The 14,928-nt window shown below is 40.4% G+C and overlaps 1 protein-coding gene across 1 annotated transcript; it reads right to left on the bottom strand.

The window, feature by feature from the left end:
* Positions 1 to 1,652: 1,652 nt before the first annotated feature.
* LOC114563643 (protocadherin 8) lies at positions 1,653 to 12,631 on the bottom strand. The gene is made up of 5 exons (XM_028590441.1): positions 12,527 to 12,631; positions 2,744 to 5,029; positions 2,555 to 2,625; positions 2,176 to 2,309; positions 1,653 to 2,020 (listed from the first exon to the last, which is right to left on the bottom strand). Exons 1-5 carry the CDS (start codon positions 12,629 to 12,631, stop codon positions 1,653 to 1,655), a joined length of 2,964 nt encoding a protein of 987 aa, XP_028446242.1.
* Positions 12,632 to 14,928: the final 2,297 nt, after the last annotated feature.

Here is a 14,928-nt window from a genome sequence, read left to right as displayed (position 1 = left end):
ATGTAGTATTTATGCATATGCAAATGAGCACTGCTTTTAGCCCCCTTCTCCTGCAGATGAACGGAAAACCGACACATTAATTAATTAATTAATTAATTAACAAAATGAATGGCTCAGTCTGCTGTCAGCTTTCACTAACAGCTCTTCCTTGGCAGCAGTTTTGGAAACTATTTATTTTCTCTTCAGGACTGGCCCTTAGATAGCTATTATGTAGTTTGTAAAAACGCTTTACTCTTGTCTCATTTGCTTTCATACATCAAAAGCTCATTTAAAGTGACCTTAAAAATAATGAGGACAAAATACTGTGGCAAACTAGTGCATGAGATACAAATCAGCAGGTATTTAATATGATTTAACATGCATATTGTGAGTTAGCCTTTCAGTTACTTAACTTGAGAGTCTAAAATGATGAAAAGCAATATTAAAGCGGACTTGTACATTTGAAGTTGTTGATGAAAACCCATGCACCTCCCCATGGACATGGTCCCTTGATTGAGAGATGTATTTAATTGATTGTATCTTGCATAATTTAGTTAGACTTTCTGGTTTCTTGCATCTTTGTGTCCTGGATTTACTAAAATTCTGTTGCTGCTCTATTTTGGGAAATCTAAGGAAAATAATGCAAATGTATAATTGTATTTTTTCAGCTGTGCTAAATATAAAAGCTCAACATTTACTGACCAGTATTCAGGGTCAGGGTGATGTTTGTCAGAGTTGGTTATGGTTTTTACACTCATCAATGTCTCATCAATAAATCATTCGTGACCAGAGACAGTTTGCACTTGCCCTACATACCCATGGTTGTATTGAACTTAATAAAAGTGACATTTTCTGCAAAGAGGACAGTAAAACTAGACAAGCACGTGCCTTATCAATGTCAGAGTATTCAGAGAAAGAGTTACATGACGAAAATGTATTTCATCTTGTGTATATTTTGTCCCATTTCACAGTTAAGTCAATAATTTGCCCCTCATAGCAACAAATGACAGTCAGTAATTTGTCAAGCAACCTAATATGTGCTGTACTGTGTTGTGTAAATGTATGTAAATTATTTAGAAGAGTCGAAGCAGCTGTGACAACATCCAGCGTGATTTTTGTAGGAATAATGGTTTATACTTTATTTTCCACTTGAGTACCAGCTCTACTCTCTCATTTGCATGCAAGAAACTCAACTGCGAAACTAGTCTTCAAAGCCAGTCTCCCAGGTAATGCAGCAGCTTGAGATTTTACATCTGATCATCACTGACTGGAGTCTAGATCATGTAGATTCAAACTGGAGGGATAGTTCTACATGTTTACAAATTCAGACTGGAGTTGTAATCAGCAAGGGAATGGTATTTAATCTTTAAAATTGAATATTTCTCAGTTAAACTGATGTATTGTCTGATCTAGCTATATTAGTCAAATCATATTTGACAACATTGTTGAATAAATGACCTGTTTTATGATTTCAATTACATTTTTAATGACAAAATGAACACCAGTGTGCATCATAGAATACAGTGAAATAATGTAACATGAAAAAACATAATACATTTGATAATAATTCCTTCCAACAAACAATATGTACACTTGTTGACAGTATAGTAGTAACCAGTTTTACAAATATTTACATCTTCCAGGAACATCTTAATTAGTTTATAACACAGTTTTTAAAAGATAGTTGCAACCTCTAATGCCGTAGCCACAGTTACAATTTTTGGACTGTGGCTGTGGATTTCAGTTCCTCCAACACTCGCCTCACGCTGCTGCTGCTGCTGCTGCTGCTGCTGAGTGAAGTAAGGAGGGAGGGTCCCGGCCCTGGAGAAGGTCTGTATGCTGGTCCTCGATTTTGGGCGATTCGTGCCATAACCAGAGTCCTTCCAAAAGTGGAGATACCCATGAGGATTGTTGAAGACTGGTACTGGGGAGAAGCCTATTGTGTATGCATTGTCTCTGGGGCCTCTGAAGCTCTGCGGTGGTACAGCACAGTATGTGCCTTGGCAATCCCCAGACAAGCTGTTAGCAGCGCTGGATGAACCTGAAATAAAAGTGAAATAGATTTAAAAAAATAAGGATTACAAAATGTCGATGCAGGTACGACATTACCGCCATTTGTCATTTATGTCATTCTCGTGAATATTAATGTTTAATTCAGCAGTGTGTGCTGTCAAAACTTAAGAGAGGAAAACTTACTTTTCATCCTTGGCTGGAAGGTGCTGAAGTTCTTTTTGCCTCCGTCTCCACTGATATCAGAGTCACTGTCGTTAAAGTCACTGTCCCCTTTGCCACTGTCCTTCACGCTCAGCTGGTCGCTGTTGCCAATGCCACTGCACATACAATCAACAAAAACCGTATGAGCCCCCACTGAACCGCATTAGCTTGATTATTGATGTGTTTTTTTCACATACAAGGCATGTCTCTATCCTACCCATCTAACCTCATTCCACAGAAAAGCCACAAGCAGAAAAAAAGCATGCATGGTGCATGTTAAGTACCCTCTGTGTTCAGCTACATTTGCCTGTGAATAAAGAATATTCTATCTGAGAAAAGAAATTACATGTAGTTGTCTTACCTCACTTGCAAGCAGTATTTGTCACCTTGCCACACAGATTTTGCTTGGAAATGCTTGGAAGGAAGGAACATCTAAGGAAACAAACAAAATGACAGCAGAGAGCTTAGTTCCCATTTCTGGCATAAAGATCAAGGCAGCACTTAATGAAAATAAAATGTGAAAAAATAAGTGATCTTGTAGTTTACTCACTTTTGTCTCGGAGTCCCCACTCCTCTCCTCATACAGGCAGGGGTCATCCAGAGACGAAGAGGTTCTCTCATGGAAGAAGCCTTGTTGGCCTGTGTAAATGTTTGGTTCTGTTGAGCTGAGCATGGGCATGGGCCTGCCATCAAACAGGCTGTGACACACTTCTCTCTTTGAGCCACCGTTTCGGCTGAGTTTGCATGTCACAACAACAACCACTATTGCAATCAGCAACAATGCACAGCCCCCGCTGAGCATAATAATGACAATTAGCGAGCCATCCAAGCCAAAGCCTTCTTCATCACTTGACCGCAACACAATAACGACTTGGTCTTCAGAGGGCTGTGTGTCTGAGACGATAAACCTAATGGTGGCACTGCTGGAGAGCGGGGACCTGCCACTGTCACTCACGGCGATTTTCATTTCCAGCACGTCTCCAATTTCAGATGTCAGCCATTTCTTTAAAGCAATCTCTCCAGTGTCTTTGTTCATTGTGAAAAGCTGTGGGTCACCTTGTACAATTTGGTAATAGAGCTCGCTATTCACTGCCTCGTCGTCGTCTTCAGCTGAGACGCGAATGGCAAGATAGCCAGCAGGTGCATTGAAAGGCAGAGGGATGTCAGCAGAGTCATTCACAAGGACGGGGAAGGTGAAGTATGGATAATTGTCATTCAGATCCACAACTTTAATCCTTATTGTTGACGTGCTTGAAAGAGAGGGGGAACCTCTGTCTTCAGCTTGGATGACCAGTTCAATCTGCTGAAGAGTCTCATAATCAAAGGACCTCAAAGTATACAAAGACCCTGAGAGTGGATCCACAGATACATAAGTGGACATTAGAGATCCTCCCAGCATCTCTGAATCTATGAGTTTGTAAGAGACTTTGGCGTTCTTTCCCACATCAGGATCTCGGGCCACAACTGTGGTAACATATGAACCTGGGATGTTATTTTCCAGGACTGAAACTTCAAATAGTGACTTACTGAAGAGGGGGGGGTTGTCATTCTCATCTGTTACACGGATTGTGTACTGTCTGACAGTTTTGAAGGGTGGGCTTCCAAGGTCCTCTGCAATCACAGTCAGGTTATACTCTGGGATCTTCTCTCTGTCTAAAGTTGTGCTGGTGATAATCATGAAAGAGTCCCCATATGCCTGCTGAAGGGTGAAATGCTCGTGCCCGAGCAGGCTGATGTGAACGTACCCGTTGGAGCCAGAGTCTCTGTCCGAGGTGCTGATCAGAGCCACGAAGCTCTCCGCTGCTGCAGCTTCCGTGATGTAGGCGACTCCATCACTGCTGGAAGTCATCGGCTTGATGCTGATTTCAGGCGCATTGTCATTCACGTCCACGATATCTATCACAACTTTACAGCTGGATGGGACAGAGTTCGCGCCTGAATCAGAGGCTTTGATGTTCAGCTCGTATGACCTCCTTTTCTCAAAATCAACCAGCGCCTTCAAGTTCACCTCCCCGGAAAAAGGGTCGATGTGGAAAAGGCGTCCAGCTTCCGGTGATAGCCCGTCAGCAAACGCGTATGTCACCTCGCCGTTAACACCGTCGTCGGGGTCAAAAGCATGAACTTTGAGAACTCTGTGACCCACCGGGGAGTCTTCATTCAGCTCAACTTTCAGCGAGCTGTGTTCAAACGTCGGGCTGTTGTCATTGAAGTCCAGCACGCTGATATTTACAATCATTGACCCGGACTTTGCAGGCACTCCTCCGTCAGTTGCAGTGACTTCGAATGTGTAGGAGTCCTCCACCTCCCTATCGAGCTCCCTCACCAGCACCAGTTCAGCAAACTTCACTCCATCTTCCCGATCGCGCACTTCAATGGCAAAATGACTAGAGGGGGAAATGTTGTAGATCTGAATGTAGTTTTCACCTACGTCCTGGTCGAGAGCAATCTGCAGTGGGAATCTTGAGTCCAGCGGAACATTCTCCACTATCTCCAGGTGTGTCTGGTTGCGCGGAAAATGAGGAGAGTGGTCGTTGATGTCTTTTACCTCAATCTCCACGTGAATGAGTTGAAACTTTTCTTTGGAGAAGGCCACAACGTCGAAGGTGATGAAGCAGCGCGGAGACCTGGGGCAGAGCTGCTCTCTGTCAATCATTTCTGCAACACTCAGAAGTCCGTCAATCTCCCTCATTTCAATCACAGAAGAGTTGTTTTCTTGCATGAAGCGGAACGATGTGTTGGGGTCATCAGCTGGATCAATCTTCAAATCTTGGGACAGATTTCCTATCTCCGTCCCCGGGGCATCCTCTTCATAGGTGAAATACCTTGTAGTTGTACACTGAACAGAGTATAAAAATAAAGAAAGCACCATGCACAGCCCAACTCCTGCAATCTTGCAAAATCCCATGTTGAGTGGTTACAAAGTGCCGCTAAAAAAAGTCATAAATGATGCAAACAATCCACTACTTGTGCTATTTCAGGTCAAAGCACAGCTGTGTTAAACTCTGACTTTGCTGTGAGACTATAAGACCCGGTATATGCAAATAGCCTGCCCCATCGACCAATAGCCTTCCAGTGGTCCGCCAACAGGGGAACGTTTGGCTCTGCAGCAAACTGCTGTCCACTTTTGTGGAAGCAAATGGTTTATTAGATAAACTGATTGTGTAGCTTTAATCGAGCTGATAACAGTGTGACTTAAATAAATCTGCACTGGCAATTAATTAACTGACTAAATCACTTACAGGGCTGTATTAAATAGGACCATGTGCCATCAGAGAAAGAAGAAGACTACATGTTGAAAGCCTAAAGTATTGATTAGTGTTAGTCAGTCAGGAAATAATGCAGAAGCTGGGGTGAAAAAATCCACATGCCAATTAAATTAAAATAAGATGATAATTGCTGCAAAAGTAAATAAGAGCTATCCTGACCACCGTAGGTACCCTAAATGTAGTTTTGCTTTGCTGTACTTCTAAAAATGAATGTAGGCTTCTTAAAACGGTATAAGTAGTTAGAGCACTGGTGGAGGAAGTTATGAGGTTATTTTCTGTTTAGTTTTCTTCTGTCTTTTGTTATTTCTTTCATTGTTATTCATAAACAATTATGTATTATAATCAGACATGTACATCAAAATTCTTACCCTGAGATTTAAGAATAATAAAACACAAACTATGAATACATAAATATGTATTTCTTTAGTTGTTGTTTTTTCCCCGCACAATCATATCTATCAATATAAACATTACCCATAAATAATGTACATAATAAAGGACAAGCAGAAATCTCTCTTTCTGTGCAGCTATAGAAACTGTCTCATCTGCTCTAATGGTGGAGGAGGAATGTAAGTAGCTATATTCCGGTAAAGAAAACCCACAAAGCCAGACAAGTGTCATTTGATTAGTGTTGTGTTTTGGACACCCACACTGTTAATTACACATAGAATATCAGTGTGGCTCCATGTTAGAGGAAAATCCTGCCTGTGTAATCAAGACCATCTGTATTATAATAAACACTCAAATGCACTTAATATACCCTTTCCAACAACAGTTCTTAAACAAGAGCCTTGGAAGTCAGAAGAACAAAGAAGTCAGGAGAATACACTACATTGGATGATTCTCCCTGACACCTCAAACACACACACACAATACACACACACACACACACACACACACACACACACACACACACACACACACACACACACACACACACACACACACACACACATGCAAGCAACAGCTCCCATAGTGATAACAAAAGAGCATGAGTCAACCAGACCTTTGTCAACCATATGGGTGATTAGCTTGTGCTGATTAAAAGGCGTCTATGGCCCTTCAAAGGGCTCTTCACACCTCACAAAAGTTTGGGTTAAATCTGTCTGAGCCCCCAAGAGGGCACATACAGGGAGGTGTTAAAAAGCACACAGAGCCACGGAGACCAGAGATACTTGTGACTCTGTCAGTTTGAGAGGTGATAAGGACCTCTGTGCTTCCAAATGTAAAGTCTTATATAAGCCCAATTTTGCTTATATACTATGTCCACCCAACCACACATGGATGGATTCACAGCCGGCGAGGGAAGGTATTCCAGATGTCTCTCTCCCCAGCAATGCTTTCCAGCTCCTGCTGGGGGATCCCAAGGTGTTCCCAAACCAGATGAAATAAATAATCTCTCCATGCCCGAAAAAACCTCCAAAGAAAGGCATTTTGATTAGATGCCCAAACCACTTCAACTGCCTCTACTCCAAGCTCCCTCCGGATGTCTGAGCTCCATACCATCTCTAAGGGTGAGCCCAGCCAACCTACAGAGGAAACTCACTTAGGCTGCTCTCATTCTTTCTGTCTCTACCCAAAGCTCATAACCATAGATGAGGGTTGGAACGTAGACCGACTGGTGAATCAAAAGCGTTTAGCTCACATTACTGCTGACACCGCACAGTTCTCCTGTCGATCTCATGCTCCATTTTACCTAAAGCCGCTGCCCTTCTAGCCTCCTGATACCTGTTTGCTGCTTTAAGAGACTCCCTAGGTCATCCAATCCTCTGTCATCAGCATGACCGTCTCCTTAGCGGGTTCTCAGGTTGCTGCCAACACAGGCACAAACCTTCTGACCACAACTCTGACCAGCCACCTCCACAATGGAAGCTTTGAACATGTGCCACTCAGATTTAATGTCCTCAACTGCAGATCTGATGATACGACCACAAAGTCGATCATTGATCTTTGGCCTGAGGTGTTCTGGTACAAAGTACACTTATGAATCACTCTATGCTCAAACATGGTGTTTTCTATGGCCAATCCATGACTGGCACAGAGGTCCAATAAAAAAAAGCAACACTCAGGTTAAACTTGGACAGGCCATATTTAGCATATATATATATATACATGTAAAAATTGATTATGTTGCCTGCTTTATCCTTGGCAAGACTACTAGGCAGTGTGAACAAAAACCAACAAGAAATTGTTGTTTGCAGCAGAGTAGGCCAATTCATAATGTATGCCATCGAAAGCTGCAGTGTTTACATATTGAACATGGAACGTGCTTCAGTCGCATCAGCAGAAGTGTCAAGTGTTTGTTCTCAAATCCACAAGGCATCAAACCAACAAGTGTTTTTTTTCCCCAAATGCTGAAGCTTGTATTATGTCACAAATCATTTAATCAAGTGTTATACTGGCTATACACTAAACCGGCCAATAGATCTTAAACCGTTAATCTTGGAAGTGCAACAGCATTGCATCATCACTAGTGGTTTTCAACATCAAGTGAGAAACAGAAAAGTAGCCTCTATCATTCATTAGTTCTTGGTTATTTTTTTTTCGTTCTCTATATCTATTTTATTAAAAACGAGATCACACTGAACATATGAACACTGAGCCAGAGGGGGATCAAACATAAGATACTTTTATGTCATTACCAGACATACAAAGCCTTCAGCACAACAGTCCCATGCTGGCTGGGTGTTGAAATCCAGGATTTGGTGGCTACAAGGAGTCAGAAGGCAATGCAGAATTATTGGCCAAATTAGTTGTTTGCCACTAAGAGGATTACGCTTTAATCTTATCACGCATTTACCACTTTGTGTTGCAACGGTTTCAAGGTAACAGCTGAGCAGCTGTAGATGAAAATATTTCAGTCTAAAATAAATGGGCAGACATAATGATTAAAACAGCTGCACAGGTAGTGATGACTTGTTCACTTGTGAGTTTCTTGTGTGTCTTTAACATTGTGTTTGAGCTAACTGCCTCAATATAAAACTCCACCTTATCATGTCCAAATTATTTCTCTGATCAATACATCACTACAAGGTCACCAGAGGCCTTAACCACAAACAAAGCCTGACTAACACAGGAGTGATACTTGTTTGTCACTTAAATCAGGTGATTAATGCAGATCACAGCTTGATTAAGACGTGTGGGGTGACAGTAAGATCATTACAACAGATTAATGGGTTTGGCCATCTGTTCTCTCACAGAGGTGATTTTAATTAATGGCAAGAATATTGTTAATCTTTCCTTGGCAGTCAACATTACAGTAATCACAATGATGGTCAGAAATCAGTCCGATGTCAGTCAGGCTTTGACATCATTTGAAGGCTGTTTGAAGATTCTCCACCTCATGCCACCAGGTAGGAGGCAGGAAAAGCATTTGGTGACACTGGGAGAAGTAATCCTGGCATATGCCACTGGGAACAAATGTCTCAAAGGCCCACCTTTTGGATAACAGCCACCATGTTACTCACTGCTAGAAAATCCATTTAAAGAAGCCATTTAAAATGCTAAAAAGGCTTTTTGACATGTTTATTGTTTTATATTTTGCATGTTTTACAGTCTAATTTTACAGTCTCCCTGAGGAAACTGTTGGGAATTTCTAACAATGTAAACATATACAGTTATAGTGATCAACAGGTGAACTGGGAACATTAGAGTTGTATCTATGAGTTTTGGTTTGTCTAGAGTTATTTTGTCATTAAACTATACGGTATAATTTACCTGTACACAACACACCAAAAGGCAGAGTGACACAGATACAGGGAGACATATACATACATACAGGTATGCACATCGACAAAATAGAAAATGAGCATCAATCAAGCTATTATGCAGAAAACATGACAGAATAAAAACACTAATCAGCTTTGTTTCCTAAGTTCTGGCTCGAGTTCGAGACAACAACAGATGCTGCTGTGTTACATGTAACACCATCTACTTTAATGACAGTTGTGACATGCAGATTTAGTAAACACAGGAGTTGCATGCTGCATGCTACTTCACAGATACTGCCTATTTGTTGAAATGTATAGAGAGTTAACACCTACCAAAGTTAAATTCCTTGTGTATGTAAGTATACTTGACCAATTAAACAGATTCTGATGTAAGATATACAGTAGTTTTAACATTAAAATAATTCATACATCTTGGGTCATTCCATTTGCATGGTTTAAAGGTTTTGTTACACTGACGGAATCTGAAAATCATTGTTACATCATTCTGTTAGCTGTTTATTTATTTATTTGTAGTTTATTTAAATAGGGACAGATACAAAAAACATAGATTATTACATAAATAACAACCCAATGCCTGTATCACAGTGTTTGTAGCCATGGCTAATTCACAACACCTGTCCCTAGGAGGGCTTTTAACAGTTCAAATAATAAAAGTCAAATTTTTATAGTGAATACAATAAAATGTCCAAAAAAACAGTTAACAGCAATAAAAATAAGTGTAGTAAATAAACACATTAACTCGGACTCACACAGAAGCTGTTCCAAAACTGACTCCTATAATTTCAATTTTTCTAATTTCTGCTGCTTAATTCTTAAAGGGTCTCTTTTGATAAAAAATATAACATTGAGAGATACTTAAATTCATGACACTGTGTTTATTCAATTTATAGATAGGCACATACTTTTTTGCTAAGGCTGGATAGCCATTTTCAGGCCAGCACCCTATCAGTTTCCTCATCTCACTTTAACCTTAGGTGCTCCAATAAACTGGGGGTATACATGTCACTGCTCTGGCTGTGAGGGTCATGTGGAGGGTTTAATCTCAGCCATTTGGACTGTCTGAAAGGCAGATAAAACAAGATTATCCTGTGCTTGGTATTGGCCTTTGGTGAAACGAGAGGGTGGAAGCATGTGAGCAGCAGCAGCTGTGGAGGTGCCAAATGCTCAGACTGGCTATGGGTCTCTGTTGCTTTTGGCACCTCCTGCAGCGCTACAGGCACAGATAACCCCCCCAACCACAGCTCATCCTCACAGCTCTCCAACTGATTACAATTGGCCAAATGTTTAACATACTGTCCCTAATCACACTTCACATTCTGTCACAATATGCTCCTAAATAGCTTTAAGGGCCATATAAATCGCATAGGTACTTGTAGCCTTGATGTTATTAGGTCTAATTGTGTTTTCTTTCTGTTAGTTTCCTGTTTTACCTCAGCTCTGTAATTAATGCATTCAGAACAGTACAGGAGGGATGAAATCTCTTTTGCACACCAGCTACTGAATTTAGGACATGTGAGGAGCAACTTAAAAAGATATATTTGTAAAACAAAGATCAGTTATGGAAATAAATGCATAACATAAGAAAATCATACAACTGCCTTACTATTTTATGATAAATTAATTAGACTATTAGGGCCAAACATGAATAATACAGAGTTTCCCTGTAATAAGATCTCAGTGGACTCGACATGTTTTAAACAAATGCAGAACATTAATATGGATATCGTGTAAACATGTTTCTAGGTTTTTTTCATGTTGGCCACAAAAGGCTGAGACTATTAAGAAATTTTGGAAGACCGATTTTGTTGTTTAAATCTCCTAAAAGCCGAGGCAGATCAAAAGAGGCATTAGTATTCAGAGACAAATCATGTTTGGCTGAGGTTCCTCTACCCCCACTCAACTCCAACCATTCCCCACTGTGTAACTAATGCTCGCTGCCTGAGACGATTGGAACAACAGTTGCTAGCTGCACTTCATTATGCAAAAGCATTTTTGAATGTGCTTTGGCCATATGTACCATCAGGTATGCTACAGCTGCACACAATAATTTTTGTCATTAGAATGTAAGCTCTGAGAGAAAAAATAAATCCTGCTGTTAACAAAATACCTGCTAAAGGATCATAACGACAAACAAAGCAAAACTGGTTTCTTGAATTGAGGCCAGTCATTTCAAAATGGGGAGTTGACCCTAAAGGTTTGGATTAAAACCAGGGATGAGAGTGCCATCTACAGGTGGAAACTTTGCCATCTTAACATCAGATGACTTGTAAGCAAGCATGTACAAATTTTCACAAAATACTTTTAACACACACACACACACACACACACACACACACACACACACACACACACACACACACATAGATCATTAACTCTCTCCCTTATGAATGGAAAATGAATGTTTGAACCACCTGTTTACGCTGACATAGGATCTAACAGGCCAATTAGAGCAGAGACTAGCAACCTCAAAATAGTTCATCCAAACAATAATATTCTACTAGAAATCCACTCTCCTCCTCTGAGTGTGAAGTGGCCTTGGTGTGCTGTATACTTTCTGTTGGTAAAGGACTGTGGGTTTCAATCCAATTATGATGACTACTTCACATTTCATGCTTCATATTAAATTTTACCGCTTTAAGCTACATGGATGAGGGCCCCAAAAGATCAGCAGGCCTGCACATTAACCTCCAGTGATATTCTGTGTGTGATGATTGCAGGCACATATTTGACTTGACATATCCCTATCCAACTTTCACTTCGATTTATATTTTCCACGTCACCGTTGAAAAAGTCATTGTAGATACTGCTAAAAAATCACCTTGTTTCAGTGTGTCCGCAGTGAGGATGTCCACGCTTGTAATCCATATTTCCGTGGCACGTTGGCTGTTATATCAGGTGAGGTAAATAAGAATTCCAGGCTGTGAATAAATTTAATTCTCTCTTGGACGGTTATATTATTCAAAGCAGGGAAGATTAAGTATATCCTTCTCGCTTGTGTGTGTATGTGTGCATGAGTATATTTATATGTGCCTCCGTGTGTGTGTGTGTGTGTGTGTGTGTGTGTGTGTGTGTGTGTGTGTGTGTGTGTGTGTGTGTGTGTGTGTGTGTGTGCAGGTGTATGTCAATGCTAATTTGTGCTTTTCAAGGACCAGGTCCCTCTTCTCGTCTTCCTTGAATATGTTTCACATCTCCATATTGCCATCCTAGGATGTCACCTCCTTGAAGCAATTTCCTCTCAGCCATTATCTGATGGGTGAGAACTGTTTCCATTGGCAGGTGCAGCAGACACTTCGGCTGGGCAGGAGCTGGCTGTTAAACATGGGACTGGCTCCTTACCAAGCTCCAGTCTGCCTGGTCCTGACAGCCCCCACAGGGCTGGCCACTGGGGGCGGACTGTTGGGCCAACTGGCCACTGAGGGGTGTAATCACTCCCTCTGACATATTTGGCACAACCTATCCATTTGCTCCACAACAGAAAGGCCTATGTGAACGTATTGCTTAATCCTGTTAGGCCAGGAGATGGCAACATTGAGGTGAGAGATAAACTTTTAAAACACATCAACCCTGTAATGGATCATATCATATGAGAGGCTAAAGAAAGCAAGTAAGGATTAAAGAGTCATGACAATATATGAAATACCTTATGAAATAACCAAATCCAATAGCAGAGTATTTCAAAGTAATGGTCCTCTATTATATTGCTTTACTGTAGATGATACATGTTCACCTTGTGGAGAAAATTGTGTATAAGCTGTTTACAAACAAATATATATTATTAAATTAATATATTAAAACAGGACATACAATATAGTATACAATGTGATATAATAATAACAAAATATGACTCACAAATTACAGCTGTAAGTAAAATTGACACTTTATAAGCTTCACAAATATTATATAACGCCTGTTGCAGGGCTATTACATTTAATTGCATTATATTTAACAGCGAGTAGACACAAACACTGTGTATACTGTAAGTGTACACATTCACAGACAAAAGCTTTTTTAAATGGAAATGGTTGAAGATGCAGAATAGAGACACTCCTTTATGTTCAGCCTTTACTCGTAATAATTTACAATTAGGAATGCACAATTGCAACAAAGGCACTGAAAAGGATGCCTATGGTGTATAATGTGTGTGTGCATGTGCACAAGCGCATGAGTGGAGCAGAGAGATAGATTAACGTTGAGGGGCATCAGCTTAGAGGATGTTTTGTTTCCCTACTGTGTGCCGAGTGCAGAGGGGAGTTAAGGGATTCCAATCTGGTCGTCTAGTCCTGCGGTGCGAAGAATGTTTGGAGTGTGCTTGGTGATAGCGGACTCCATTACGGGGCTGAGTCTCAGGGTAGCCTGCCATTGTGCCGGCAAGCAAGGAGGTTAATCAGATCCCCGCTCCATTATGAATGCTTGCTATTTCTAAGGGCTCTATGAATAGAATAGTGTAAGCTCTCGTAAAAATGAATCTGGGCTCTGTGCTTTTACAGAACAAGGCCTGATAAAGAATAGCGTTGGTTTACATTTGAAGAGATTCCACATTCTCTAGAGCAAAACCAAATGAGTGTTTTATGGGGGCCTAGTTATTAATTATCTGAGATTAAGAAATAGTCTTTCCAGCTCTGCAGCGATGTTTCCCATGTCTGCTTTTTTTTGCTGTAAAGGGCAGATTATCGTAATTGATTTTTTAAGTATTGAATTAATTTCATATTGTTAGTCAATGACATCTGCTCGCAGAAATTGGCAAGTATGTTATCAGTCTCTCCTCCTTACAGGAGACACATTGCTAAATATACTTTTGTTTTAGCTAATGATTTTATTATTTATTATTCGCAAGTTATCCTGTCCTTTCTATGTCTTGTAGTAGCTCAATTAATAGCTTTGCTAACAACCTACATTATTAGTAGCAGGATCTTAGGATGAACCTTATTCAGTTTGATTCCTACTTTTAACCCTTGGCACATAAACAGAAACACGTGGTCGGCAAAGTGTCATTGGATACGGTCGAGTTTTATACCAGGATACTGGAATGCACTTGATTAGCTCTTACATTTGGTTTTCTTTTAGAGCCAAACTCAACAAAACATCAGTAAAGGAAAGCACCTACTTGATAACACCACTGCCATGCCTCTAATCAAACACTCAGCTCTAAATCTTTTAGATTAGGAGGTTGGTGAATGGTGCTGTCCTGCAGATTTATGACAGTGTACCTGATGTCCTGTATGCACCTGAGCTTTCAATCCACAGACCATCACCAAGGACTATGGTTAGACTTTCAATTGTTTTATTGCTTTTACTACTTTGTTTATGTGTTTTGGCCATTTGTCCATGTCTAAAATACAATTTGAAGAGTGCATTATAAATAAAAGGGCATTATGAAGCCTACAATTACATAATGTGCTTTTGGGATGGAAAATATTTACCATGAATCACAATTCAACTCACAATGTAGCATGTCTAAGTAGAAAATTGAATGAAGACGACAATAAAACATGACTTGAGGGAATAATAGAAACAGGAGATTCAGCAGTCTGCCATCAAGACAACATGCGCAAACTGTGATTTAGAGAGCAATAAACGTAAGCCTAATAGGACAGTTCACATTTCACACAATTTGTAGAAAATCTAATTTCTCTGTGAAGGCACAGAAGCTAAAATCCAAGCTTTGCAAAACAACAGAGCTCTTATATGGGAGGAAATGTGTTAACAGGCTAGACAGTCCTATTCTCAGCAAAGAGGTA

Source organism: Perca flavescens, chromosome 11, assembly GCF_004354835.1.
Source record: "Perca flavescens isolate YP-PL-M2 chromosome 11, PFLA_1.0, whole genome shotgun sequence".
NCBI classification, from domain to species: domain Eukaryota; kingdom Metazoa; phylum Chordata; class Actinopteri; order Perciformes; family Percidae; genus Perca; species Perca flavescens.
This window is presented reverse-complemented; position numbering and strand designations above follow the sequence as displayed.